Source organism: Mchenga conophoros, linkage group LG23, assembly GCF_057382185.1.
Source record: "Mchenga conophoros isolate Kocher_MC1m ecotype Shallow Benthic linkage group LG23, M_conophoros_male_GT1.1, whole genome shotgun sequence".
NCBI classification, from domain to species: Eukaryota; Metazoa; Chordata; class Actinopteri; order Cichliformes; family Cichlidae; genus Mchenga; species Mchenga conophoros.
The window spans coordinates 20,797,682-20,824,643 of NC_140547.1; the positions used below are offsets into that span (position 1 = coordinate 20,797,682).

General features: G+C 42.6%; 1 protein-coding gene across 4 annotated transcripts; it reads left to right on the plus strand.

Annotated features, from left to right (window-relative positions):
- Nucleotides 1-82: 82 nt before the first annotated feature.
- nhsl1a (NHS-like 1a) lies at nucleotides 83-26,962 on the plus strand. Of its 4 annotated transcripts, XM_085265842.1 has the most exons (11): nucleotides 83-111; nucleotides 268-338; nucleotides 696-2,130; nucleotides 13,386-13,493; nucleotides 15,266-15,411; nucleotides 15,948-16,022; nucleotides 16,247-16,481; nucleotides 17,262-17,746; nucleotides 18,471-22,476; nucleotides 23,188-23,275; nucleotides 24,384-26,962. In XM_085265842.1, the coding sequence occupies exons 3-11, from the start codon at nucleotides 2,115-2,117 to the stop codon at nucleotides 25,069-25,071; spliced, it is 5,847 nt and encodes a 1,948-aa protein (XP_085121968.1). In that variant the 5' UTR covers nucleotides 83-111; nucleotides 268-338; nucleotides 696-2,114; the 3' UTR covers nucleotides 25,072-26,962. The 4 variants fall into 4 exon arrangements, with proteins under 4 accessions (XP_085121968.1, XP_085121969.1, XP_085121966.1 ...); XM_085265843.1 differs by lacking the exons at nucleotides 83-111; nucleotides 268-338; nucleotides 696-2,130; nucleotides 15,948-16,022 and adding exons at nucleotides 4,436-6,796; nucleotides 23,376-23,429 and having other exon boundaries at nucleotides 24,384-24,520; XM_085265840.1 differs by lacking the exons at nucleotides 83-111; nucleotides 268-338; nucleotides 696-2,130 and adding an exon at nucleotides 4,439-6,796.

Sequence of the window (26,962 nt, forward strand, 5' to 3'; positions counted from 1 at the left end):
TAACCAGGCTCTCGTCTAGCATTCAATTGTCGCGAGATCTCTGGGGTGTTTTATAATTGTCGGACATTCCTTCGTTTATAGAGGAAAAAAACATAAAATCTTCCGGCTCTGGTGAGACAAACTAGCCTACACTTTCAAGTGAACTAGATATAAATGAATAAAGATAATAGAAGAAACTGATACATAAAGTTTATTGAATATTATTTATAATCAGGCTGAAGCGTGTGCTCCTTAGTCTGTGATTAATAAGGCTGATCCTGTCTCCAGAAACCCACCACCTGCTGAGGAAGCAGAGCACTACATCTCTGTCATCCACTGCTTCGTCATCGCTCATAAAGGTATTCTTATTCTTTATTCTTCTTTACTCCCTTTCAGTTGTATTTTATTTTTCTTTGCTTGTTTTGTTTTGCTTGTTTTTTCTCTTCTCTTTTTTTAGGGGTGGGGGTGGGGAAACGTTACTGTTTACCCTCAACTTTCTCAAGATGTTTGTCCTAGATGAGCATCAATCTAGCTAAGTGTAAACAGCAGTAAATACTAATTATTGAATGTTGTTGTGCAGCACGCAGGACCGACAGCGCACAATGTGCTTGAAAGTAGCAGCTAAGAAAGGTGTAGTTTATGTCTATGAACAGTGAACACCTGTGTGCATCAGCGCACTTGTATTCAAAAGGTTTCTCCGTGTAATGGTCTGCTAGAGGGTGTAGAGAGCCATAGCCCCGTCTCCAAGGACATGAAGCAGGCATGGAGGAGATCCAGGCTCCAGACATCCAGAGGCCCCAGAGTGCAAGAGCCCAAGGTGGACCACCGGAGGGGCATCCGTGCCACCCTCCTGGGAAGAGCTGAGTAGAGCCCCAGACGAGGGGTCACCCAGTAGCCACGGAGCAGAAGCCAGAGGGGGCTGCAGTGGCGTGCCTGCCGGCTCTGCTGGCAGCCAGCTGTGCCAGAGTGAACCGAACCGCAGGCCCAGAGGCCCGAGGGACCCCTTTGCCCCGGAAGAGGCCTGACCGAGCAACAGGTGCCAGGCCCCGCTAAGTAGCCACCAGGAGTGAGCTGGTACATACCTGAGCGCCCAGCTCCGGACACCAAGAACCACCAACGCACCGACCCTTGAGGTCATCAGTCACCGGCAGGGAGTGTGGTGAGGGGAGATAGGCCTCCACACTTTGGAGGGCCTTGGAGTTCCCAGAGAGGTGGAGTCTAAGACCCGACCTGACATATAGACACAGACAAACAGGCACACATTGACACAATCATACATTCCCACCCTCATGCACACATATACAAATACTCAGCACGCACCCAACGTAAGGATAGACATAAATGGACATACACACAATCACACTCCCCAAACATACTCTATACCCCGGGTCCAGGTATCCACGCCCCCAGAGGGGGAAACGGCATCTAGACCCAGGAGATGTTACCCTTTCCCCCGGGGTGGAGGCAAGCAGACCGCCCCAGGCTCCGCAGCAGCAGGGAGGCCCCGCATCCCAGGTCCCAATCGGATGGCCAACACCTTCTCCCAGCCCCCCCGCCCCGATGGCCAGCAGAGAACGGGGGTGTGTGAAGACCCCAAACCTCACTCATGTGTAGTGTTGCTGCATGTTGTTCTACAATGCATTTAAAACACGGGAGAGATTTAAAATTGAGAGGTGGGGTTGAAAGAATAATTATATGTTTTAAAATATAAGCAGCAATACATTGCAAATATATATATATATATATAACACGTTAAACAATAAATTAAAACAAGGCAGATGACGCCAGACCGGGCTTTTATTTTGAAGTGAGTGGATCAAAGCTTTATCAAAGCAGAAATACTCATCTTAATGGGGAGGTTGAAGGTCATCTGTTGAGTGAGTGAGAGGGAGGAGTAATGGGAGAGTAATTTCAGGTTGAGTGAGGATTGGTTTGAGAGGAGGGAGAGAGGAGGAGAGAAGGCTTTTATTGTGGTAGAACGAGGGAGGGTAGACAGAGGGAGAGAGGGAGGTATCTGAGTTTGAACTTGTGTTTTCCTTTAGTCTTTATCATCTCAGATTCACAAACGCAGACACACACATACACACAAATATACTGGGTGTCATATTGAGGGACGCTGGGCGAGTGAGGACAACATGCTCTGCTTAAAAGGTAAGAGAGAGAGAGAAAGAGAGAGAGAGAGAGAGAGAGAGAGAGAGAGAGGGCATGAAGTTATGAAATGTGGGTCATTTTTTTCTGTATCTGTCAACATTAACACACACACACACCGTTATCTTCATAACCTTTTTGCAGTGTGAGTGAGAAAGAGAGAATGTGTGTGTGTGTGTGTGTGTGTGTGTGTGTGTGTGTGTGTGTGTGTGTGTGTGTGTGTGTGTGTGTGTGTGTGTGTGTTGGAGCACTGAAGAAGGTTGAGCATGCTTTATTTTGAGCACAGAGAGAGAGAGAGAGAGAGAGAGAGAGATTAATGGAGGGAGTGAAGAGTTGACTAGATGCACTGTTTTCATGATTACAGCTGCAGGAGTCCTTTGTGCAACTGTTACTATGGTTACTGCTCCTAATAGCACCGCTAGTATTTCAACTACTACAAGTACTTCTGATACTGCAAGTACTGATGATGCTGGTTCATCCAAGTTTTGGGTCAGAGACGTGTGCAGTCTTGAGTCTGGCACGTGTGTGTGTGTGTAAGTCTTTAATGACTGTCGGCCTGTCGGGGCAGGCTGAAGCATCGCATTGAGCCTCCATAACACAGCTGTCCTTCTCCTGCAGCTTCAGACGTGGCTGTGGAGCTTTCCTTAATGAAATCCTGCAAGCTGCACTTCCTCAAGCAAACAAAAACAAAAAGAGCACACATAAAATTTGCTAGAATGTTTATCGACTCATGATGTTTCAGTTTTAGCTACAAAACAAATTAGCAGTTAATGTTTAAATGTTTCACCCATGATCTTATTGTCCCTCTTTTTAAGATTGTTTGCTTTCATCTGTGGCCTCATTCTGTATCATTATAAGCTACATTTGCATATTAGAGCTCAATTTCGTTTGTATTTGTACTCATGATGCATCTTGAAGCAAGTCTTGCAGTATTTAGTATTCGTATTAGATCGTATTTACATGTTTTGCAAGCTCAATATATTAATCATACCTGTGTGAAGTGGTTAAAAAATAGTAAGAGTTAGAAGCACAAAATATAACAACTGAATGCGCCAGGACAAGATCGCATCAGTTATTTTTGTCCCATCATCCGTCAGAGTAAACACTTTCACCCTCGGGAGAAATTCCCCTGTCAAGTACCTGACATTCACTTCAAAAACACAACTGAGCTGCCAGGACACAGACGATGGATGACGTAGGAAAAAAGCTAGGGGAGAGGAACTGAAGATTGATGGGACCCTTCTCACTTTCTCTTCTTCTCTTTTTTTTGTTGGCCAGGTGAATCCCTGAGTCAATCAAGCGTTTGATCAGGGAGACCTCCAGGCAGAAAACGAATGAATATTATCATTGCTTTTATATGAAGCACGGATACCTTTAAAAATTGGTTAAAAACTCTTGTTTTTGTTTTAGAACTGATTTCACAATTAAACAATAAACATTTTTAACTTTCTTTCTGTCTGTGGTCCTCACCTCCCTGTGACTCATACACCTCAAAGGAACACCTCACAGTTTTACCAACAAAATACCATCAGCCTCCCAAACTGACTGAAAACAGAGACATTCATTATTCTGCTTTTCTTTGTGAATATTTCTTCATTATGTTTATGTTTTGTTTTGTCACTTTGGACACTTCTCCACCTCCACCAGCTGGAACCTGGGATGGATCCAACCTCTGAATGTACCAGCACAAATCAAGGCCTTTCAGACCAGGGGACATCTTCCAGTCTTCTCTTGTTCAAGTTCGGTGAATCCACATGAACCATAGCCTCAGTTTTCTATTCTTAGCTGACATCAGTGGCACTCGGTGTGGTCTTCTGCTGCTGTAACCAATCTGCTTAAATGTTTGATGCGCTTTGCATTCAGCAATGCTCTTCTGCATATGTAGTTGTGATAAGTGGTTTTGAGTTGCTGTTGCCTTCCTATCAGCTCAAAGCTGTCTCTCCAATCTTCTGTGAACCGCTGCTCACAGGATATTTTCAACTTTTCAGACCATTCTCTGTAAATTCTAAAAACCATGGCATGTTCAAAGGCGCTTAGATCACCTTTCATCACCAATGTGGTGCTCGGCTTAAAATTCAGCAGGTCGTCTTAAACATGCCTAAAGGCAATGAATTGCTGCCATGTGACTTGCTGAATAGATTTTTGTGTTAATAAACAGATGAACAGCAGCCAGTAGTGCATTTATGCTATGTGTGAATCTAAAATTCCAGTCAAGCACTGACTATCAGCGTTTGAATTTTCCCTTTATGGTAATATAAAGTTTGGTTTGTTTCTTTTCTTGGGTAATCTAAGATATTGTTCAAGTGGTTTTAACACAGGTCCTTCTTCAGGACTTCCTGGTTGAAGGTTTGTGTGCACAAATGAGGCAGTGTGGTTTATGAGAACACTATAAACCACACTGGTTTGTGGTTCCCCTTAATGTGCTGCAACTGCTGACTGTCCCCTTTCTTCTTAACATTTTATTTAGCAGGATCCAGTTCTGGTAGTGGATACCTGACTGAGGCATTTATTTACTTTCAGTATGGAGGTAATGGAATACAGATCATGTTGCATGTAGCTGAGGGTCGTGTTGGAGGGTCAGCTACATGCAACAGCAAAACCAAGCCGAGGTGCAATAACACACAATGAAAAAGCAAGATGACAAAATAAAATCTAGTAGAGATTTGGTGCACATGACACTAATGGCAGTCTCTATAGTTCAAGCTCCACATCATTATGTCCATTCTCCGTATTTGCATGCTGAATCAAGATAAGAAGTGTTGGTTCTGAAGTACATTAATTGGTCAATGAATCCAAAGAGGATTTGCTGCTGTCAATGCCGTCATTTTGTGGCTGTAATAAACGTTATCTGGCTCAGCGAGTTTCTATAACTGCTAACTGTAGCTATAGAAGTAGGATTTGGTGCATTTGTTGCAGTTGACAGGTGTGTATTAACCCACATCGTGTGGTGTGCAGGTGAAGTTTAACTAAGCTGTGAAGGATGTTAACCTTCTGTTTAAGATCTAAATTTAGAGATACCCAGTTTAACACAGTAACGCATTACTGAGCAACATGTGTTGTGAGTGTGGTGATAAATACCTGTCCCACACCGGCCATCTGCAGACCTGGATAATCCCTGTTAGTAGATTAGAGTTAGAGAGAGGAGAGGAAAGAAAGCAGCACTATGTCAACACCTCTGAAGAAAAATCACATTTACTGTTGGACTGTAATCATTTCTGGATTCACATCGGCCGTGGGAGACTTTTTGGTTTGTGGTTTGGAGGTCTGAGGTTTTTATTGTGAAGGAATAAGAAGAAGTTGGACAGAGCTCCTAAAGGTTTTAACTGCGTTCATTCCAGGGTCACACGAAGGTTTTCTTTTTTTTTTTTACTGTGAAATGTTGGGATTGTTTGTTGTAAGAAATGGACATTTGCACATGTGGACATGAGGATCCGGAGATCTTACTTATAAACTTATAACTTATAAACGACTGAGCACATTTTGGACTTTGTTTTAGGGCATTTTTTTTAAATTATTATTTTTTATCAACCTTTTGTAATAATACAAATTTGCATAGTTGTTCTGAACCCAAATGTGCTATTTGTGAAGATATAGCATTTTAAGACTTTTATTGTGAAATGCTCAAGGCTCGTTTTGTGAATAACTGGAAAATATGTGCGTCCAATGACATTCATTTTTCTCTTCAACTAAAAAAGGCAAAAATTATTTTTAATGCTTATTTTGCAGAATCAAACTCTTTTATAAGGCAGGGCTAACTAAATTTGGAGGAATTAGGACCTTTTCTGGAATTATTGATCCTCTTTGGACATTTATTGTGAAGGACCTGGATGATACAAATCTCTTTATGAGTTTGAATAACAAGGGGTTGAAAACTGACTCCAAGAGAAGACTTACTGCGAAAAGATGATAATACTATTGTAGTTTAGTCGTGGTGAGTCACCTGTAATCTGTCAGCCCATCAAACTCCTAATCACAGCTCGAGAAACAATGATTTCATATGTGGAATGCCTGGGTGGGGAGGGGGCGGGGCCTGGTGTGACGTCGCATTGTTGGAATTCTGGTCCTGATGAAGAGCGAGATGAGCTTCTTCCACGCAAGATGATTTCCTTGCAACCAAAAACAGAGGGCAGCCTGCGCCGGCGCCTGCTCAGAGCTAAAATCTACCAGCACCATGATGCCATCTATGGGTTAAATGCAGGTGGCGTGGGACAGCTTGCATCAGCCTCAAGTGAAAAAAAGCCCCTCCCAGCTCACCTGCAGTATCAAGGAAACAGTCCCTGGTTCCGCCCGCAGCAACTCCCACCACGCTCCCATATCAACCCTTCTTTCACCCCAGAGGTTCGTGGGAAACTGTTCCTTACTCCAGAGGCCTGCGGTAAACCCCATCCACAGTCTCTGCCGCTTCAGCTGCAGCGCCCTAACTGCCCAGTTCTCACCCAGCGACGCAGAACTAGTTCCTGCCCCCCAACCCCAGAGCCCCGTCCCGGTTACACCATGCCTGTCCCCTTTCATCTTAGAACTACACCCCCATTCAAGGAGCCAGAGCCGCCACCACAATATCGCTACAGGCCCAGCAGGAAGTGCAAGACAAGCTTCTTGTGCTTTAGACGTCGCAAAGGGAGAATGTCTGGGAAGGAAGCAACCCAAACTACACCCCTTCTACACAAAGGTACTACCAAGAAATTTGGGTAATCAGAATACTGCTACTAGTACTTGGTATTACACTGCTAGAAAGATACTATCCAAGCTGGGAATCCTGAAATGGTGCTTTTGGTTTTGAGTTGTGCAACTGGACCATTTTGGTCCTCAAAGATTTCAGATGATAGTCAAATAGACACATGTATTAGGGTTTATGTGGTACTCAATCATATCAGGCAGCATAACACACTCCGAATTACCTCCTTCTTTGAGACCGTTAATTAACCAACCAGGTCTGGGTTATCCCAGTTTGGTCCAGGGTATCCTATAGCTTAGTTCAGTTTTGTTCCCACAGATCCCAGTCAGCCTGAATTGACTTTTAAAAGTCCCAAATACACTGTGACACTGTGGCAAATTGGAACACTTACTTTTTTGATATTATAAATGGTACCATTTGTTATCCTGGATGATCTATTCGAGGTTGCATAATCAAAGGTTTTGCTTTTATTCAGCCCAGAATAGTGCTAAATCATGGGACTTGAATGGTTACTACCACTCTAGCTCTTTCTAGTTTGGTCCCAAATAATCTCAGTTTTCGTGATGTTCCTGATGTTTGACCTCCTGAATATTCTCAACTACTCTTATTTGACCATTTCCGTTCTGTGAGTTATGCTTGTCTGGCTCTCTATGATCTTCAATCTGGCACAAAATTCAAATTTTATTTGAGCCTAAATCTAGTTGAAATGTACTTTTGTTTGATCTCACCTGGAAGGACTGCATTTCTATGCATGTAAAATGTCCTATAAATTGTGTTAAGCCCTGAATGCTGCTAGCTAGCCTTGCTTAGCTCACTTCGGTCTCCAAGATTCCAGCTTGAGGTCCTGAATTATCCCATTTATTATGGTCTGGCTTTATTTGGCCCTGAAAAGCTCGGTTTGATATTCTAAATGGTCCTAGCTAAGTTTTGTAACAAATAATAGTAACTCACCTAGTTTGGCGTTATAAAGCCCTGGATGTTCTCACCTGTCGTGTTTTGGTTTGATATAGTCTTAAATTGGAGTATCCAAAAAGTTGATTCTGGTCATCTGGACGTAGCGTTTTGTGGGAGAAATGTTTCGTCACTCATCCAAGTGACTTCTTCAGTCTCAGCTGACTGCAGGTTTCCCCAATCTTATAAACAGTACATTTGCATAATGACTGAAACCAGCCCACTGAAGGAACAATGGGCTGGGAGGTCAATTCCTTAATCATAATTATGCAAATTCTCATGACCATTGATCAACAACCACTGATCAATGGCCATGAGTACCATTCACAGAGAGTTGGGGAATGGCTGCAATCACAGCATTGTAAGATGGTGAAAGATGGACACTTAGGCCCCCTCCTCAATTCAGAGATGGTCTTTGATCATCTCTGGACCATTCAGTGGTCTTTGATCAGTGGGTTTTGGTCAGTGGTTGTTGATCAATGGTCATGAGAATTTGCATAATTATGATTAAGGAATTGACCTCCCAGCCCATTGTTCCTTTAGTGGGCTGGTTTCAGTCATTATGCAAATGTACTGTTTATAAGTTTGGGGAAACCTGCAGTCAGCTGAGACTGAAGAAGTCACTTGGATGAGGGACGAAACGTTTCTCCCACAAAACGCTACGTCCAGATGAACAGAATCAACTTTTTGGAGATTTACTTTCCTGGATGATTGAGCATGGATCAAGACGTGAAATTGGAGTAGTTACTTTGTTTTGGTTTATTTGGTTCTTTGATATTATGAATGTTTTTTAGCCACTAGTCTGGTCCCAAATTATCTAAGTTTGTCTGACATAACTCTTTGAGGTCCTGAATGTCTTCAGCTATTCTTGTTTATCCATTTCAATATAGAAAGATGGCTTTATCTGGCTCTCTTTGGTTCTAAATCTCACACAAATTTTAATGTGTTTCTTCTCATCAGGGCAGACTAGGATCCACTTAAACTAAATTCAGTTTGCTCCTGGATGACTTGGGAAGAGATTTCTCACGGCAGATATTCATAATTAGTGGTATCAGTAAAATTAAAGTGTGATACAATAAAATCTTCCAGATTAGCTCGTCCCAGTTTGGTTCAGTCTTTGCCTCACAGTTTCTCCATTTTTAAATGAGAACATTAGAGCAGCAACTCAGTGCCTGCACGTCTCCTGTGGCAGAGTAAACACACTTTCACACACACTGTGTGACTGTCTGATCAATAATGCATCACAGCACCAGTCAGCTATTATTCTCTGATAATATGCAGAAGAAAATCACACCAGCTCTCCATATTCTTGGTTAATTATCTCCCCTGTGTGCATAATCTTCTTCATGTGTACGTGTGTGTGTGTGTGTGCAAGGATTAGCTGCCGCTCCACGCATTGGCCTAAAAGCTAATTCCACGAATAACAGATAATGAACAGGCTTTTTAGCTGCAACAGCTGCTACCTGTTAGTTTCCTAACATCTACCTTCAGTATCCCGCCCTCATGTTGCCTTTGTGGTGACGTCTCAGCGTTTATAATGTTAAAACAAAGAAAACTGAGCATCAATCAGTCAGTGGTACGTGACTCTGTCCTCATCCTTCCTCTTTCCTGACTGGACAGCTGACAGAGTTCAGAGTTTAACAGATTCCGACTATATATAAGACTATGACATAATGATAGTGTGTCCTACTTCCTGTCTAATTAATGAAACTAATTAAAACAGTGAGAAGGTGAAGACAGACAGACAGGCTGTCAGCCATGAAGACGGTAATTAGCTGCTCCACTGGCCCACATAGTCGGCACAGTTACAGACTGGAACTGTCCCAGTTGGTGATGATGAAGGTGACTGTCAACTCTATCAGCCATGGCCAGTGTTACCACAAATACTTAGGGTTGCACACGTTTTTACTGTGGAGTTCTGCTGTTGGAATATGTGCAGAATATAGTCTTGCTGAAAAGCAAGATTTTCCCTAAAAAAAAAGAAAAAAGAAAAAAACAATTCCACAAAATTTGACAAAATGCCAACATTTTGTCACGAAAACTATGAAACTGACATTAGCCAGTGTCTAGGCCATAAGGAATGACAGTTAAAGAATGATGTTCTTGTTGAAATAAGCAATGCTTTACCTGAAAAAGACACCATCTTCATGGCAATATATGGTATGTAGCCCAAAACCTGTGGATATTTATTAAGGATTAATAAAACCTTCAGGAGTGTACAAGTTACCCCTGCTATGTCCACTAAACACATCTACTAAGACAAGTAGGCATTTTTAACAATATGTTACAAATTTTAAAAAACAAGTCTCCATGATGTCATGGTTCTCAGTCAGAAAAGTGTGGTGGGGCGATTCAAGGCTGGGAATGGCTTCTGCACTAAATGGTGGAGTTATTTTGGGGTCTGGTTCATAATCGAGGCCAGGAAGGAGTAATAGACTACAGATGGATTGATGCAGCAGTGATGCAGATGTTTTTACAGTCTATTGCGGTGACGAGAGAGCTGAGTATGAAAGTGAAGCTCTAGAGTTACTACATCTACCTTCCCATCCCCACCTATGGCTATGAACTGTGGTCAGTGACCAAAGGAATGGGATCACAGATATAAGCAAGGAAATTATTTCCTTCTCAGGCTGTCTGGGCTTTCTGCTAGAAATAGGATGAGGAGCTTGGTCATCCCAGAGAGATTTAGTGTCTCTTGTAAAGCTAGCTCAGAATACTGTGCCGTCACTCCAGAAGACCTGGATGGCAGGCTGGTTAGAAGGAGATCTGGGCTTTTCTACATAGACTGTTGCCCCACATTCAGAAAAGCACCACAAGACGGATGGATGGATTGATGGATGGATGGATGGATGGATGGATGAATAAGAAAATTGTATTCTGCTGTATTTATATCATTCTTTTGAAAGGTTATTGTTAAAAATATATACAGATCTGACTGTAAAAACATGAAATATGCACCACCTGCATCTATTCAAATACTGGATGCGGTTATCTCTTTGTGCATTAGCACCTGTTATACCCTGAAGGTTTTTTTGTGTTTTTGGTTTTTGGGGGTTTTTTTGGCATTTTTCCTCATTTTATCCCTCAGATGCTGATGTCAAGGCTGATGTCCACACTTTGACAGCATGTCCTCACTCTCTTTGGACCTCACAAAGATAGAAACATGAGAACACAGAGAATAAAAGATGAACAGGGATACATCAGAGGCGCGGACACACTTTGAATTCTGTTTCTTCATCTCTCTTCATCTACAAAGCATCATGTTTCATGTGTCGTTGTGATAATGCGGTATTTGCGGGTAACCTTCATCACCTGGCGACACACATGAAGGACACACACGTGTACTGGCTTCCTGCCAACGGTGTGTGTGTGTGTGGAGAAAAGAAAAGAAGAAAGAGGGGGGAGCGAGTGACATAAAAAGAGAATAAGAGAGAGAGGAGTGGGAGGAGAGTAGCATTGCAGCGAGTCGAGCTGCATTACTGCTGCTGCTCGCCCGCTCTCTTTCTGTTTGCTGCAGCCTCAGGAGTGTGTGTGTCGGTGTGTGTGTCTAAACGAGTGTGTGGCGTCGTTATGGTTCTGATCGGAACGGCAATCAAATCTGTCCTCAGATATCTCAGTAAGACCAGAGGTGAGTGCCGCTGTATTGGCGAGGGATTGATTTACCTTTGAGCTGTACAGGTAGAGTGAGTTATAGCTCTCTAAAGATGACCTCATAGATACCACCCCCTGATTGGCTCTCAGGTGCATGTAAAAATCATGTCAAACGTAGTTTAGATCAGCAGTTTAATGAGCATTTGAAATGTGAGTTTATATTACCTGTAACTATAGTCTAAAACATTAGAGACCCTATTCAAGGTCTCCAGGACTGTCTTTAAATGCCTTGTAATAATCTTACTGACTTCAAGAACCCAATTTAGGGATCATTTAAAGACTTTTTTGGCATTTGTGTTCTCAAGGGGTCCTGGAATCCCCACAAGGACCCTTAGGATGTCTTCTCGAGGTTTTAACCCTTTAATCAGTAACCCCCAGAAACTCTTCAAGAACAATATAGGCTTATTTAAAGGCTTTTGTCAGGACTTGTGGACCCCTGGAATCTCCACATGGACTCTCGGAAAAGTTATTCAGAGCTTTATAACCTCGTAGTGACCTCTAGAATGCCCTCAAGAACAATTTAAATCTCTTTACAGACCTGTGTTATTTCTCAACGACAATTGGAAAAAATAATTAAGCAACCATAGTATCTTCTTGATGATCAGTGTGGACATTTATTATGTCCTCAACATACAAGAGCAGCTTGAATCACTGGAACATTTGCAATGACCCACTGAATCTGCCACAGACGTCTACTGCCTGGTCAAGGACCACTACCTACCAAGAACTTCTGGGACCCAATTAAGAACTACCAAGCTTCTTCAGGTTCATATCAAGGACCAGCAGAAGCACCTCAAGAATCAGGATGGTCTCTTTATCATTCTCCTTGGTGGTTCCTGTAATTCTCTTATGGCTTCATCAAGGGCCTCCTTCTAACATAAAAAACCTCCTCAAGAACCTGCCACAGGACTCCCTAAATCTTCTCAAACACCTGTGGTCCCTTCTTAAAAACTGTCACAACTTGTCAGACCTCCTTGAGGATTACTTGGACCCCGTAAAGACTGTTTAAGCCTTCCTAGAAGAATTGCATCTTCTTTTTCAGAGCCAGTGAAAACCCCGCAAGCCTTATATCGAATCTCTAATGTTTTAGAACTTCAAGCACCACTGATGCTTCTGGAAAACCCAAAATACCTTCTGACACTTCTGGAACTGTCTAAAGTATTTATCGGACCACTGCGTGTATTTTCATATTTCAGCCTCTGCATGCTTGTTCTAAAGAACCCACCAAAACACACAAAATCTCAAGGACCATATTTACATCTTAAATAATCTTTCATATTTCTCAAGGACTTTGGCATTCCTTCAAGGATCTCAGGAGCTTCCTGCATCGCCATTTCAGTCCCCGTAATGTTTGTTTCCATTGTTTGGTTTAAACCTCTAAAGCTGTGTTCAGAAGAAAAAATAAAATAACCTTTTCTTGATTAAAATGTAATGGTGTTTATTTACTTGTCTTTTGAATGACAACAAAAAATATGACAACAGAACATAAACAATCGGCCATCACTCATCAGTGATGACTTGGATCATGCGGTTAAAGAGAGATGTGATTGATTAATGGGAACAAATTATCTTTTCTCTCTTGTTTTTTGAATATTATTAGGATGAGATGAATGACTAAAACAAAACAAAAAACGCTGTCAGTGCAGAAAAACAAAATCATTCATAAGTTATTGTAAGAAATTCCTACTTTGTATTATAAGAGGTGTTTTTGGTCCTGACATACATTGCAGAATGCAGAAGGCTGAGACTCAAGCTCCACATCTGTCCATACATCTGTCCACTGAATACCACAGACAGTCAATCTGCAGCTCTTTCACAATAAAAGCCCTGTGATGTGGAGGTCACCTTGAATAGTGCTGAGTGCAGCAGCTCTCATCATCACTGCTCCTCTGAGTGTGAAAAGATTTGCTGAAACAAGATTAAAATCCAGAAAGTAGCCTCATTCTCCCTCTCTCTCTCTCTGTCTTTGTTTGTGCTGCAGGGGACGGGGACAGTAAGTGGTCTGTTCACTACACTACCCAGAAGCCTCAGCAGGGTCTGCGCTTCATCCCTGGCAAAAGGCGATCAGGCAGTGCTGATGACCTGCGAGGTGAGAGTGGTACTTTAGTGTTTCATCAGTTAACCTTACAAAAATGTGAGATTAACTGGATCTGTGGGGAAACACATTTAGAGTAATGCTAAGAGACTTGAGAAAGTCTCTAGATGAAAATAAGTAGCCACACTTTAAATCCTTCCCTGATTTCTGGTCCTGTCTCACTCTAATGGAACCATACTTTCCAAAAGGAACGCCATGTTATCTTCAATAAGACTTAAAAGTAGCTATTGAGACCATAAACCAATGAAAAAAAATGTTTACTGACATCAAGAATTACCAGCTCTGGTTACAGAGAGGGGGAGAGAACCTTCATTAACTCAAATATTTAGAGAGCCTGGATTAAATTAGGAAGAAGAAGTGAACAGACAGGGTGCAGCTTTGAACCTGAGTCCAGAACAGCAATCAGACTGTTTTGTGAACTGAGAAGTTCACTTAAAGAAGTCTGTGTATAAACTCGATCAATAATACCTGAGTCCCATGAGGAGAAACTGCAATGCGGCTGCGGTAGAAATGACTGAAAACACTAAAACCACTGCTCCACATTGTAGAAGCATCTCTGAAGTGGCTCTGCAATCCAAGTTAATTATAAGTCCTTTCAAGCCGCACAGAGCAGATGAGGAGGGCAGGAAGTCGGACATATGAATGACATGGAGCATCTGGTCAGGCTAAATGACGTCTGCTTCAGAAAACATTCACAGCGTGAGTTAATGGATTGTATCTGTATCCATTCTTGGATGTAGACCCAGGTGGAAAAGATTTTTGATCAATAAGTAGATTATAAGTATTTAAACAAATTGAAAATATTTAAGTTAAATTTTTACAGTAAATTAATGAATAAATAATAAATGTGTTTTTCCCTATTTGTTGTCTTCCTTATGTCATATTATATATTGTGTAAAATAATTAAAAAAGAAAATTGAAAATTATTTTGGGTCAAGTTCAAGAAGTGTGTGAACCCCCAGAGCCTCAGAAGTCTGTTACACACAAACCTCGAGTCCTAAGTGTGTGTGTGTCCTGTAGGATTAGCATTGGCTGACAGATGCCAGCAGACAGTGACCTTATGACCTGACACACTCACAGAATTGCTGCTGAAAGAATACGTACTCTTCTCCACTCTTGATATTGTTCTTTATGGGCTGAAGGTGGAAAACTCACAGTCTTCCTCACTGCAGTGGCAGATCACTAACTGTTTATAACACTGTCATGTCGCTAAGGCTAACATTGTTTGGGTGTTTACACCAACAAGTCTGCCAGGAAAGACTGCAAAAGCAGCTGCCTGTTCAAAGAGATCCTCATCATTTGCTCTTTAAATGTTTATGTCTCTGAAATCTGCAGTATATTCTCAATCAGCCATCAGTCCTGATAAACAGCCTCCTGTCTGTTTTTATAGCTGCTGAGCAATAAAGGCCTTTTACACTGTGTTTGATTCCATAAATTTTCAATGAAGTACTTAAGCTTTATAAATGATCAGTTTCCTTCGCTTGAGGCCATAAATCCTGGTTCTTTGATGCTTATCAGAGAAGTAATTAAGCTTAGAGGTGACAGCAGCCTGTGAGCAGACTGCAGAGTGCTGCAGGGGTCTGCATGCAGCACGCTCTGCAGCTTCGCAGCAGCTGCAGTGCCACATGTCACTGTGAGAAAGCATAAATGACGAAGGCTGAGCTCTCCTGCTGATCTCAGCTGATCACTGCAGCAAAGCTCACACAGTCCACAATCATTCTCATGTACTCAACTCACTATTTTCTATCATCATGGTGTGTTTGTAGCATGTAATGGGCTGACTCAGCATGGCTGCAGCATCCCAAGTGGTTCTCAGCCCCACCCCCCCAGCCCCACCCTTCCTCCCTTCTCCAGCATCAACCAATCAGACGGAACCGCACGACGAGGGTGGAGGGACAAAAGCAGGAAGATGGTGAGAAACATGTGAAGATGTTTATACAGATGTAGTGATATATATTAATGGGGCTGAAGACAATGACACCAGCGCTACCAGTTCGGTGTCTCTTACTCATGGCCCGGGAACTCAATTATATCAGCCCAGCATGCTCACCATTACATCTGAAAGAATAAAAGAATAATTGTTATTGGTAATTTTTCAAGCTATTTTTATTGCCACACTGTAAAATACAAGACAACGGCTTCTTAAAGGACAAAAATCCCTTTGTTTCCCCATATATTTAAAGGAGCCTGGAGTTTTATATATGTTCATTGTTTATTTTTCAATCCAGTTTCCTGATTTAAAACTACAGACATTTGGTTTGGTGTGTTCTGGATCTTTTTCTGTTTGTGCAATCAGTGCAGAATCTTTGTGTTTTATTTCCATCTGCTGGTCAAACTGAAGCACTGACACATCTTCTGCCATCTATTTGTTATACTCAATGATTAACCTTTCCTTTAATTGTTTTTCTCATCCCTTGATCCTTCCCTCATGTTCTCAACCCTCCTCAGAGGTCCAGAGTCTTGGACTTTTTCTCTAAGTCTTGCTTTTCAGTTTGTTTCAAGTTTTCAGTTTGGAGAAGAAAGGTAAACATGGAATAAACATGTCTGTAGTACATTAGATTAGATAAAATTAAAGTAGGGCAGCATCTCAGTTACACCCAAACAGGCTTTTTACCCTAACAGTCGACAAAGTCTTAATTTGACCCTTCCAGGCTAGATTAGACCCCAACGCTGCTGGACTAGATTTAACTGTATCAAAACTCAATTTGTAGACCAAACTGTTAATTTCTGCCTCTTTTCTTTGTCAGTCCACAACATCCTCAGAGGAAGATGAGATGTTCATCTTGAACAACAGGCGACCCCTGACACCACTGGTCCTGAATCCCGTCCATCTCACCTCCTGTTGGGATGATGATGAGCAAACATATGAGCCAAAAGTCGAAATGGATGTGGAACCGCACCCTCGACTTCCAACGCCGGAGGAGAGGATGAGGCAGCAGGCCGAAGCAGTCGCAGCAGATATTGTTCCTATTAATGTAACAGGTACAGCTGGACTCAGATCCAGATTCTGTTTGTAAGGACTCTGAACTTACTATTGAAACTCATCTAAAACTTTAAATTTATTTCTGCCATATTGTCTACACTGAATTTCTACTTGCATCTGGTTTCAAAAATAGACTGAGACATAAACTCGAGATTTACCTTTAAATTTTTCTCAGGCTCAAATCAGTTTGGTCTTCATAGGGAGTTCTTCTAATTTAGAGCAGACCAGAAAGCTTTTGTCATCTTGATTCATGCCTTAAATCTTAAAATCTGGAGTCTGGATAGGACTCAGATTTGAAATATAAGTTAGAGTAATCTAATGAGACCCAAATCCAACTTGAAGTTCTTCTTAGGCTTGAGGCTTTACTTCAATTTAACTCACCCAAATCTTGGGACTTGGTAAATTACCTTTAGCCTTTTCAGAATTAACTCTGGACCAGGAGTTGAAATCGGAGGTACATTGCCTCCATTTTCATCTGGATTCTGCTCTCACAGAAACTTGATTAACTTTTGTTAAATAACTGTATAACTATCCACTATAGCTTTAGATCTTACTTGGAACTGAGATTTTTTCTTTCAACAGAAGCTTATCTTGAAGACCTTAAAGAGACATATGATTTTATCAGGACTCTAAGTAACTAACGGGAAACATCAGAGTTAGGATATGATGTGAGGTTTAAGTAAACTACAGCAGGACTCATAGGCTAAACTTGGATTCGGAGTAGCGACTTGGTTTCTCATGTCTTGACTGTTACCTTTTTGTATGTGTTCACACTTAAGGTGAGAGTTTTGATCGCCAAGCCAGTTTTCAAAGAACACTTTCCAATGCTGACTCACTAAACCGACGACCCCGGAAATTGAGCCGACGCAAGACAGTTACTGGGATACCAGATAATGCCCTCCCGAAGTCACCATCTATCTCTGACGTTCTTCCTGGTCAGTTCTCCACTGTGGGTCGACCTGCATCTGAATGTACCTCTCCTCATCAGCAGAGGAACATGGAAGTGGAGGAAAAGGGAGATCTAAGAAAAGAGGAGCAGCTGTCAACAAGGAGAATCCGAGCCCCTAAAGGAGAGGGAATGTCCAGCCTCATGGCCTCCCTTACCTCTTCCCCACATATTGGTTGCCATTCCGGCTCCTGCTGCTCACCATCCTTGGAGAGCCACACCCTCCCCCGTCCAGCAACCAACTCCTCCCTGAACTCCGAGGCCAGCTGTAACAGTGTATCCTGCAGGACTCTCGGCACCTCCTCATCTTGCTACCAGGTAAATTAATCAGAAGTTATTATTACACTAATAAAGTCAAAGCATAAATTGAAGGAGTTTCCAGATGACTGGCATGCTAATGTCAGCCAACATAGGCCAGAGGGAAGACAGTTCAGAACTTGTGGGGCGACCGTGGCTCAGGGGGTTGGGAAGCGTATCTGTAACCGGAAGGTCGCCGGTTCGATCCCCGGGCTCTCTGTCCTGGTCGTTGTGTCCTTGGGCAAGACACTTTACCCTACCGCCTACTGTTGTTGGCCAGAGGGGCCGATGGCACGATATGGCAGCCTTGCTTCTGTCAGTCTGCCCCAGGGCAGCTGTGGCTACAACTGTAGCTGCTTCCACCAGTGTGTGAATGTGAGAGTGAATGAATAGTGGCATTGTAAAGCGCTTTGGGTGCCTTGAAAAGTGCTATATAAATCCAATCCATTATTATTAGACTCCAAACATGTCCCCAATGAACAGAATGTCCTACAGATGCTGAGAGTATGTCATGGGCTCAGAGCCTTTCATTTGTTGACCTTTCTAAATTTTTAAGTTACTGTTGCTCACTGTCGGCTGGGTAGAAGAGAAATATCAAAGCAATAGAAGAGCATCAGATACTTTGGATTTTCACACTAAATTTACTATACTGGCTTTTTGAGGAAACCAAGTTATGCTAAATTAGAAATGCCTGGAGCACATTTTAAATAATTTTTCTCTTTTTTATTCCTGTTTTCTTTTCCAGTCACAGGATCTACAGGGATTCCCCAGTGATCTTCACCCTCTGCTGCCCTTTGACCCCACTGCCAGAGTAATGCCACAGTCTCCTTCCTCCTCCTTTAATTCCGTTCCCTCCTCACCTATTATATCATCTGTCCCTGCAACCTCTAGTTGTGCCCTACAATCAGAGTGGGCTTCCCCCAGTGATAAGCCCAATAATGAGGCCCTTTCTTCCCCCGGCTCTCTTCCTTCTTCCCCTATCACTGATTCAGAGACTCAGTTTCATTACCCAGCAGAGGATGACCTGACAACCACAAAGCAGGACACCCAGTGTTTCTCAGATGGTTGTTCCTTGACTGGAGAGAGATGGAGCTACAAAACCCTCTCTCCAACCTCCAGTGTCCACAGTGGAATTTCCCAGGAAATGAGATGTGTTTCTGATGAAGGTTGGAACTTCGATCCACTTCTCTCTTCTGGTCGGTCCTCCCCTTCTTGCACTGATAGCAGCTCCTTGCGTTCAGTGAAGATGTCCTCTCCCTCGCTAAACCGTGAGAAAAGGAAGTCAAGCACATCCTCCTGCTACTCTCGTTCTGTCACCCGCAGCATCTCCCTTCGCAAGTCCAAGCGTCCACCTCCTCCACCATTGCGTTCTGATTCATTGAGGCGACGGCCAGGTCGTAGCAAATCTTCGCGTTCTTCTTCTAGTCCCAAGGTGGAGCGCGGTCCCCGCCTGGAACGCACCATGCAGCACACACCTGCGTCATCTCCCCAGAACTTTCAGGATCCCTGGGTGCCCCGAAGTAGCACCAAAAGACGCCAAAGTGGGCTTAACTGTGGTACAGTTTCAACCTTTGAGCCTCTAAACCCAGACTGCCAGGCATCAACCTCTTCTGACTCTCCTCCTTCCAACCTCGAACCAACTCACCTCAGCCCTGGGTCTCCAGGTTCAGAGGAGGAAGGTCTGACTTTTACTCTCAATCACCAACCTCCAGCTTCCTCTTCTGTGCCTGGGCTTCAGCGACTTGCTTCGCCCTCCAGTGGGTACTCTAGTCAGTCTAACACTCCAACTCCTGGCACGCCAGTGTCTTCACCCCTCATCCCATCCTCCCCTCTCACAACAAGTCCTGGAGCTTTCTCCCTCCCCCCAACCTCACCTTTCTCCTCTTCCTGCTTTACCTCCTTCCCCCTCTCCCCTGTCGCATCCTCCCTGCCTAGGACAAGGTCTCGAGGTGAAGGCAGACCAAAGCCACCAGTGCCAGAGAGGAAGTCTTCACTTTTCTCATCCCTTTCATCCTCATTTTCTTCAACCTCTTCCCTCTCCTCCTGCACCTCCTCAGACTCCTCTGCCAAACATATTAATCTTCCTGCCCCACCACCTCGGCCTCCTCTTCTCGAGTCTTCTTTGCTTTCACTTTCCTGCTCTCCCATTCATGAAACTCTTCCTCCTCCCCCTCCTCCTCCACTGCAGTCCTGCTCACCTGCTCCTTGTTCTTTCACTAAACTTTCTCTTGTTCCTCTTCCTTCACCATCATCCCTTCCTCTGCCCCCTCCACCGCCTCCTCTCCCACCATTATCCCTTGCCAGGCCTTCTCCTCTACCTCCCTTCTCCCGGCCTCCTCCTCCCCCCTACTCCTACGCTGTCAGGCAGACTTCCCATCATGATCTGGTATTTACAGTGTCATCTTCCACCAACTTCCCTCCTCCCCCAACTTCTCCCCCTCCTCCCCCATGTTCAGAACTCCCAGACATGCCAATTGCTGACCTCCCTCCACCACCACCACCTCCCCCTCTCCCTCCTTTGTCTACTGTCCCCACACCTTTTGCCTCTGTCTTCTCCCGACCAAGCCCAGACGCGTTTCCACACAAATATGGCAAAGCACACCCCTGCCCTCTGGTAACTGCTCAAGCTCTGCAGGACGTCAAACTCCGCTCTATTAAGAACCAGGAAGTCCTGCCAGCCAATGGTACATCTACTGATGATGGCGCTTTGTTGTCTGTTGGTAACCATGGTAACCAGGATCTACCAATCAAAGAAGCTCAACACTACTTGGCTGACTTGACTAAAGGAAACCTTGTTTCCAACACCAGTGTTAACCTAGCGGAACAAGGATCAGAAAACGATATCTGTTATGTTGCAAACAATGACAATAATACAGCTAGTGCATCCTTGGATAATGCTAGCCTTCACAGCCCAGACAATGCTGAAATGAAACAACCTAAACATGAATCAGATGATGATTTCTTCAAACAAACAAAAACAGAGCTTTTGGCAGATGAATCAGATTTCAACAATCTTCAAAGCTCACAAAGCATTATTCATAACACTGCTAGCAAGAGAAGTCTTGGGCTTCAGCTGAGGAATGGTGGCACTCCTCAATGCAGACAGTCCAGTGAACAGAAAAAGAAAGATTCAGACATGTATGCTACACTAGCTAACAATGAAATCTCCAGTTCTGAGAGTCCATGGGTGAAAATGTCTTATGAAACTGACAATAACCATGTCAGCACAATAAGTCAACCTACGTCTTTCCAACAAAACATTATAGGAACAGTGCTAACAGATGCTAAGCTCAAAGAACTTGCAGAGATTCAAAGAGAATGCAGAAAAATGCTGTTAGAGAGCAAAGAGGAAGTCGAGCAAAATGACAAGAAAAAATCACAAATGCAGTCACTCTGTGCTGCTGATGGAGATTTGAAGAATGTTGATATTAAACACTGTAACAGGGACTTGAAGCCAAGTAGCCCAAGAAAGATCTGCTCTCCAGAGAAGCCAGTTCCACCAAAGAAGCCTGATCTTTGCATTCTGGGTCTCACAACATCCCCCAACGCCACACGAGAACTCAATGTGGTGAGGAGCAATGGACAAAGTACAGCATTTTCTCCAGGGTTCAACAGCCAGTCACAGTTTCCTGATGATTCTTTCTGCACACCTTTACACAAACATGTGATCCATAGTCCCCCTTCACCAAAGCACTTGGTGTCCACCAGTGATAACTCAGTGACACCTGTATACCCAATTAACACAACATCTGCCAATATCACCATGCACTCACCTGCCAGCTCCCCTCAACGGACAAAAACACCAATTTTGCACAAGAGACCAGATCTCTCACTGACCTCACCCAAAACAACCAAACCACTCTTTCCATCTAAAATTACAGGAGGGGCTTCCATGGGGACCTCTGGGACTGGAGGTGCTTCACAGAGTCTGTGCATCACAGCTAGCAGTAGCACCTTGAAAACCATAGGCACCGGGACCACAATGGCTCGAAACACTTTGAATGAAACCTTGGATACCTTAAAGACCAACTACTCCCTAGGAGCCATGGAAATGTATAGAACCTGCGCCTCCTCAAGGATCATGGGAATGGCTACCCGTAGCACATTAGGGAACTCAAAGGGCCAAGGAACTACTTCCACATGGACTGAGGGCACCCAAACTGAAGTAACACACCCCAGTTGTGGTGATATCAAAACAAAACTTTATCAAGATGATACATCATTTCAGAGGAGAATGATGAGGTCATCACTAGCTGAAGATGAAGAGGAAGATATTAAGGAAAGTTTGGAAGAGAGAAGGATTAACATGGCAAGGATGATGATGATGTCATCCACCACAAAGAAAAAAGACAAAGGAAGGAAAAAGAAGAAGAAAAGGCCAGGCAGGCAGCTGCTAATGATCTCAGCAAAAATGGAACCCTCCCCATCATCTTCATCATCCTCATCATCCTCATCATCCTCTTCATCCTCATCTGGAGATGAGAGAGATGTAAGAAAAGACAGGACAATCCAAATAAGCCAGAAGATGAAAGTTACTAAAGTTTGGGACCAAGACACAAGTGACTCTGAAAGCTCCTTCAGTTTGATTGGTCAGAGCAGGTACTCTCTCAGCAGCGTACTGTCCACTGACAGCCTGCGGGGTGAACTGTCACTACCAGATCTTCTCATACAAGAGCCAGGTGAAAAACAAGACGAGCCCGGAGCTCTGAGAGGAGGAGAAAAATCAAAGGAGGCTAGCAGTCCCCAGGATGGTAAGTTCTATCAAGACCACAGATCCTGCTTCTTAACCTATCCAATTCAGATTGTGGTGAGCCTATTATGCATTATAGCAGCTAATATTTATAGATCCCTGTTTATTGTTCACCAAATGCTCAAATATATAATTTATGGAGTCCTTGGTGAAACTAAGTAAGCATTTTCTGTATTAGCTGTCCCCAGTATCTGCCTTAGTAGTCATTCAGTAAATGTAGGCAGAGCTTTTGTTTGTGCAGGTGTGAAGCAAAGTGGGCCAAGTTTCCTGCCCAAACAAGCTGTGAGAGTAGACAAAAATATGCAGATAAGGTACAGCATGTGGTTCAGTCAGACTACAGCTCAATAGGAACTTACATACATAGGAACTTATATACCGCAGTATCATGTCTGTGAATGTCATCTTCGGAGCATACAGGTATCTTTAATAATTATTATTGGAAAATAAATAATAAATAAATAATTATTCTTGCTCTTGTATTCAGTCTGCCCCAGGGCAGCTGTGGCTACAACTGTAGCTTGCCTCCACCAGTGTGTGAATGTGAGAGTGAATGGATAATGGAATTGTACAGTGCTTTGAGGTTCTCGAAAAGCGCTATATAAATGCAATCCATTATTATTATTGTATTCTTCATCATTTCAATTTCAGTTCAACTGAACTGTTAAATGAACAATTGAAGTTCAGTTTTTTTTCACTGTCCTTTCCTTCCCAGCTGATGTGTTTGGCAGCATTTCAGCAGATCAGATGTTCATCTCTGGTTGTCCGCGAACCACAGAGGATCTATTCACCATCATTCACAGGTGGGAACACAAAATGTATACTATGCACTTGTTCTGTAAAATCCTTTAAACCACATCCTCACTTGTTGGTTTGAATTCTACCTCTTACTCTATGGAGCAGTGCTGTATGGGAAGGGACAGCATGAATGCCCTGGTAGTTGGGGTTTGTCTACAGGTAAAGCCTTTAATTAGTCACTAAGTGTGTAGTGTCATTATTATTCTCCTATTATACATAGAAACTAGTTCTTCCTTATTCCCTGTTGCCCCAAATAGGAATAAGTTGTAGCTGTCAAAGAATCCAGAGATTTAGTAGTAGTACGTATATAGTGTTTCTCTATTCTAACTGAGCACTCAAATCACTTTTATCCACAAGCCTCAGTGACCCATTCACAAACACATTCATTCAGTACTTTGTTCTATGCCTTCAAGCACACCCATTCACACTCAGATGGATGCATCAAAAGTTATTTGGCATTCAGTATCTTGCCCAAGGATACTTTGGCATGTAGACTGGAGGAGTCAGGGATCATTGGTATTCATGTATACACAATAATTACAGACCGAGAAAGTCAGTTTGGGAATGTAAGCCACTGACAGGAAAATACATCTTTCCTGCTGGGGAGGTAAGGAAACAAAGGTATGATAACATCAAGCAGTACGACACACAGTAGAGGGTACAAAACTATCTCCAGACATTGTCTGGTTCTCAAAGCCACAAGTAGGTTCAAACCTCCCGACAGATACCAAGATAATGTAGTCAAAAACATAATCACTGGTAAACTCGCAACCTGTTCTTCCTCAGACACTAAATGTAAGATATCTACTTCGTCTACTTGTTCTTTGATCCCCCAGCTAATTAGCTTCTCCTATACTTGAGAAACAAAAGTGCTTCAATCCAAGTTCCCTTCCATTCCTGTCATGTCATTGTTTATGTATATATTAAACATATTCTTAGGAACCTATGTCTTTGTTGTCTATTAGATTTTTTCAGATTTCTAGAAGTTGCCTCTTGATGTTAACTAGAAACTTTTAAAATAGAGCAACTCTCTTGTGGCCATGTAATTCAGTGCATGTAGCTTCTAAATATACAGTTACTATTGTTCACTGTTTTCTGTCACATTTCTGTCAGGTCCAAGAGGAAGATGCTTGGAAGAAGGGATCTAGAAGAAGACAAACATCGTGTCTCGAGCTCCTCCTCCTCCCCCTCCCCTCCGGTGACTCCCACTGACCAGCTAATGCGACCTGCAGCACTCAAGAGTCAAAGGTCAGCAAGAAGTGAGAGCTTTAAGGCTCTCCTGCTGAGGAAGGGCAGTCGACCTGATTCTTCATCTCGAATCTCAGCAGTTGAGCGACTTCGGAAAGTTGTTTCTCCCACTGCAGCAGCTGACCTTCATGGTGCACCACCACCTCACATATCCTCAGACCAAGTAAACTCCACAAGCTCCCTCCAAACTGGAGAAACACATGACATCACTGCCCACCTGACTCTTAATGTTCAGCAACCTCCCAGATCTCCATGTGCTCAGAGCTTCTCCATGATGTTGGAATGGAGGCAACAGGATCTGCCACATAATAACCTCTTCTTCTCATCTTCTTCCTCCTCTCCCTTCTTCTTCCTGTCATCCTCCTCCACGCGCCCTCGCTCCCTCACTCCTCCCTGCTCGGCTAGCCGCCGCTTTGCCGCCCGCTGCCGCCTTGTTGCAGCCCCCATGACTGCAATCTTTGAAGGGGAAGATGAGGAGGAAGATGAAGAGGATTTCAACGAGTCATCGGGAGCTGATGGAGAATCCAGTCTGACACTGGTTGAGACTGCTTGATGGAAAAGAAAGCTTGCTGATGTAGCTGGGAGCAGATGGATGTTAGACACCACAGAAAAATTGGATGTGGTCATGAATGTGTGGCAAAGTCTCAGCTGACTCAGCTGAAACTCACCTGAAGCATTTAATTGAATGCACTAAAGCACACTTCCTAATTAACTACATCAGTCACCTTAAAAGGATGTGTACAATATTAATGGTTTCAAGAAAAGAAGCTTGTTGCGATGACATAAGAGTTTCACTCCAACAGTTTCTTCGCTTTTTATTTCCTTTTAAACCACACTAGTTATATGTTTTCCAACGTCAGTGACACTAAGTTTCTTTGACATTGATAAATTCACGTTCTTCTGTCTTCTGCACTTTATATTCACCAAGTAACCCGTGTTTGTTCTACACATGAGAATTTTGTTTTCTTGAGATCACACTTTAAATATTCTGAAACAGTCAATTTCAGCAACTTCTAGAATATACACATCTGTGTTGAATTGGATATGCTCTGCCGGAGGTGATTCCTCATGTGGATCCAGGAATTGTGTAAAGGACTGACTTTTCACATCATATTCATATCACACACAAATCAAACTGAAATACATGGGAGCTACAATCTTGATGTTGTTAAGAAAATATCAACAACTAGATGAAGATCCATCTAGACCCACATCATGGACGTTGTGGAGGGGAGCCAGTATAATATTAAAAATTAGTTTACACAAAAAAAGTGATCCAAAAACAAATTAATTTATCACATTAAGAAAATGTTCCTGAATTTTGTATTTTGTACTCAAGAAATGTTTTTGTGGTTGCAGTTAATCATGAAGTTAAAAATCATGTAAATCAATTTGGTCAAAATATTGGGGAAAACAAAATCAATTAAGCATTGTTTTTTTTCTTCAATAGAAAAGTAATATCACAATGCTTTCAGCAAAATAAATGTTCGATACTGACGCTTAAATCAGCCGATTCAAACTATTTACTGGGGTTTATTATTATCACCTAAGTAACTGGGCTGGGCTAATGCGTCTCCAAATTTAAGCATTAGTGTAAATGTTGTAATGGCTTGTGTTTTGATGTTTGTTTCAGTATAATCGTTTAAAAGTCTGGTTTTCTACATTATGACCAGCTGCATTCACTGAGACTGTAACTAATAAGGAATAGAGATGGTCCTTTTCTGTAAATATCCCTAAATTCATTTTTCTCTCTTATCATGTTTTCTTGTTTGTATGACTTTTGCAGCTGAATCTTTGTTTCTATTTTGTTAGCATTTTCAGCCTCCAGCTTAATGAGTCATACAACACTCACATTCAGTTTTCACCCTCAAATCAGATTTGTTTATCTCATGGTAGGCATCTATGGAAGCTTGTTTCCATGACTGACAAAAACAAAATACAAACAAAATCTCAAAATTTTGGCTTAATTCCAAGTTCCAAAATTCCAAGTTCATTTTCTCAGAAGTTTGAGTTAGTCAGTGAAACTTTCAATCTTGAGATGATGACCTTAAATTTCGAATTATGGATTGAAAAAATCCTTGTTTTTTTCAGCAATGGATGCAAACTTCCATGGGTAGCAGCTAATACGACTGCAAACTATCAGAAGTAACTTTTTAGGGTGGAGACTTTGTATTTAGAAACATAATCTTATCTTCTCTCTGTGTGGACATAAGAGGTTGAGATTTACTATATTAACCATAAAATGAATGAATTTACTTGGGAAACTGAAATAAATGAGGAAAGCACTGTGAGAAAAGAAGTCTTAGGTTAAAGTGATGATCGGGATGAAATGGAGAACTGAATGTGTAGAAAAGCAGCAAAAAGGTAGAACTGAAAGAAATGGAAATGTATGTAAAAAGGTGAATGTAGAAATGGAAGCAATAAAGGACAAATTGATTTCTGAA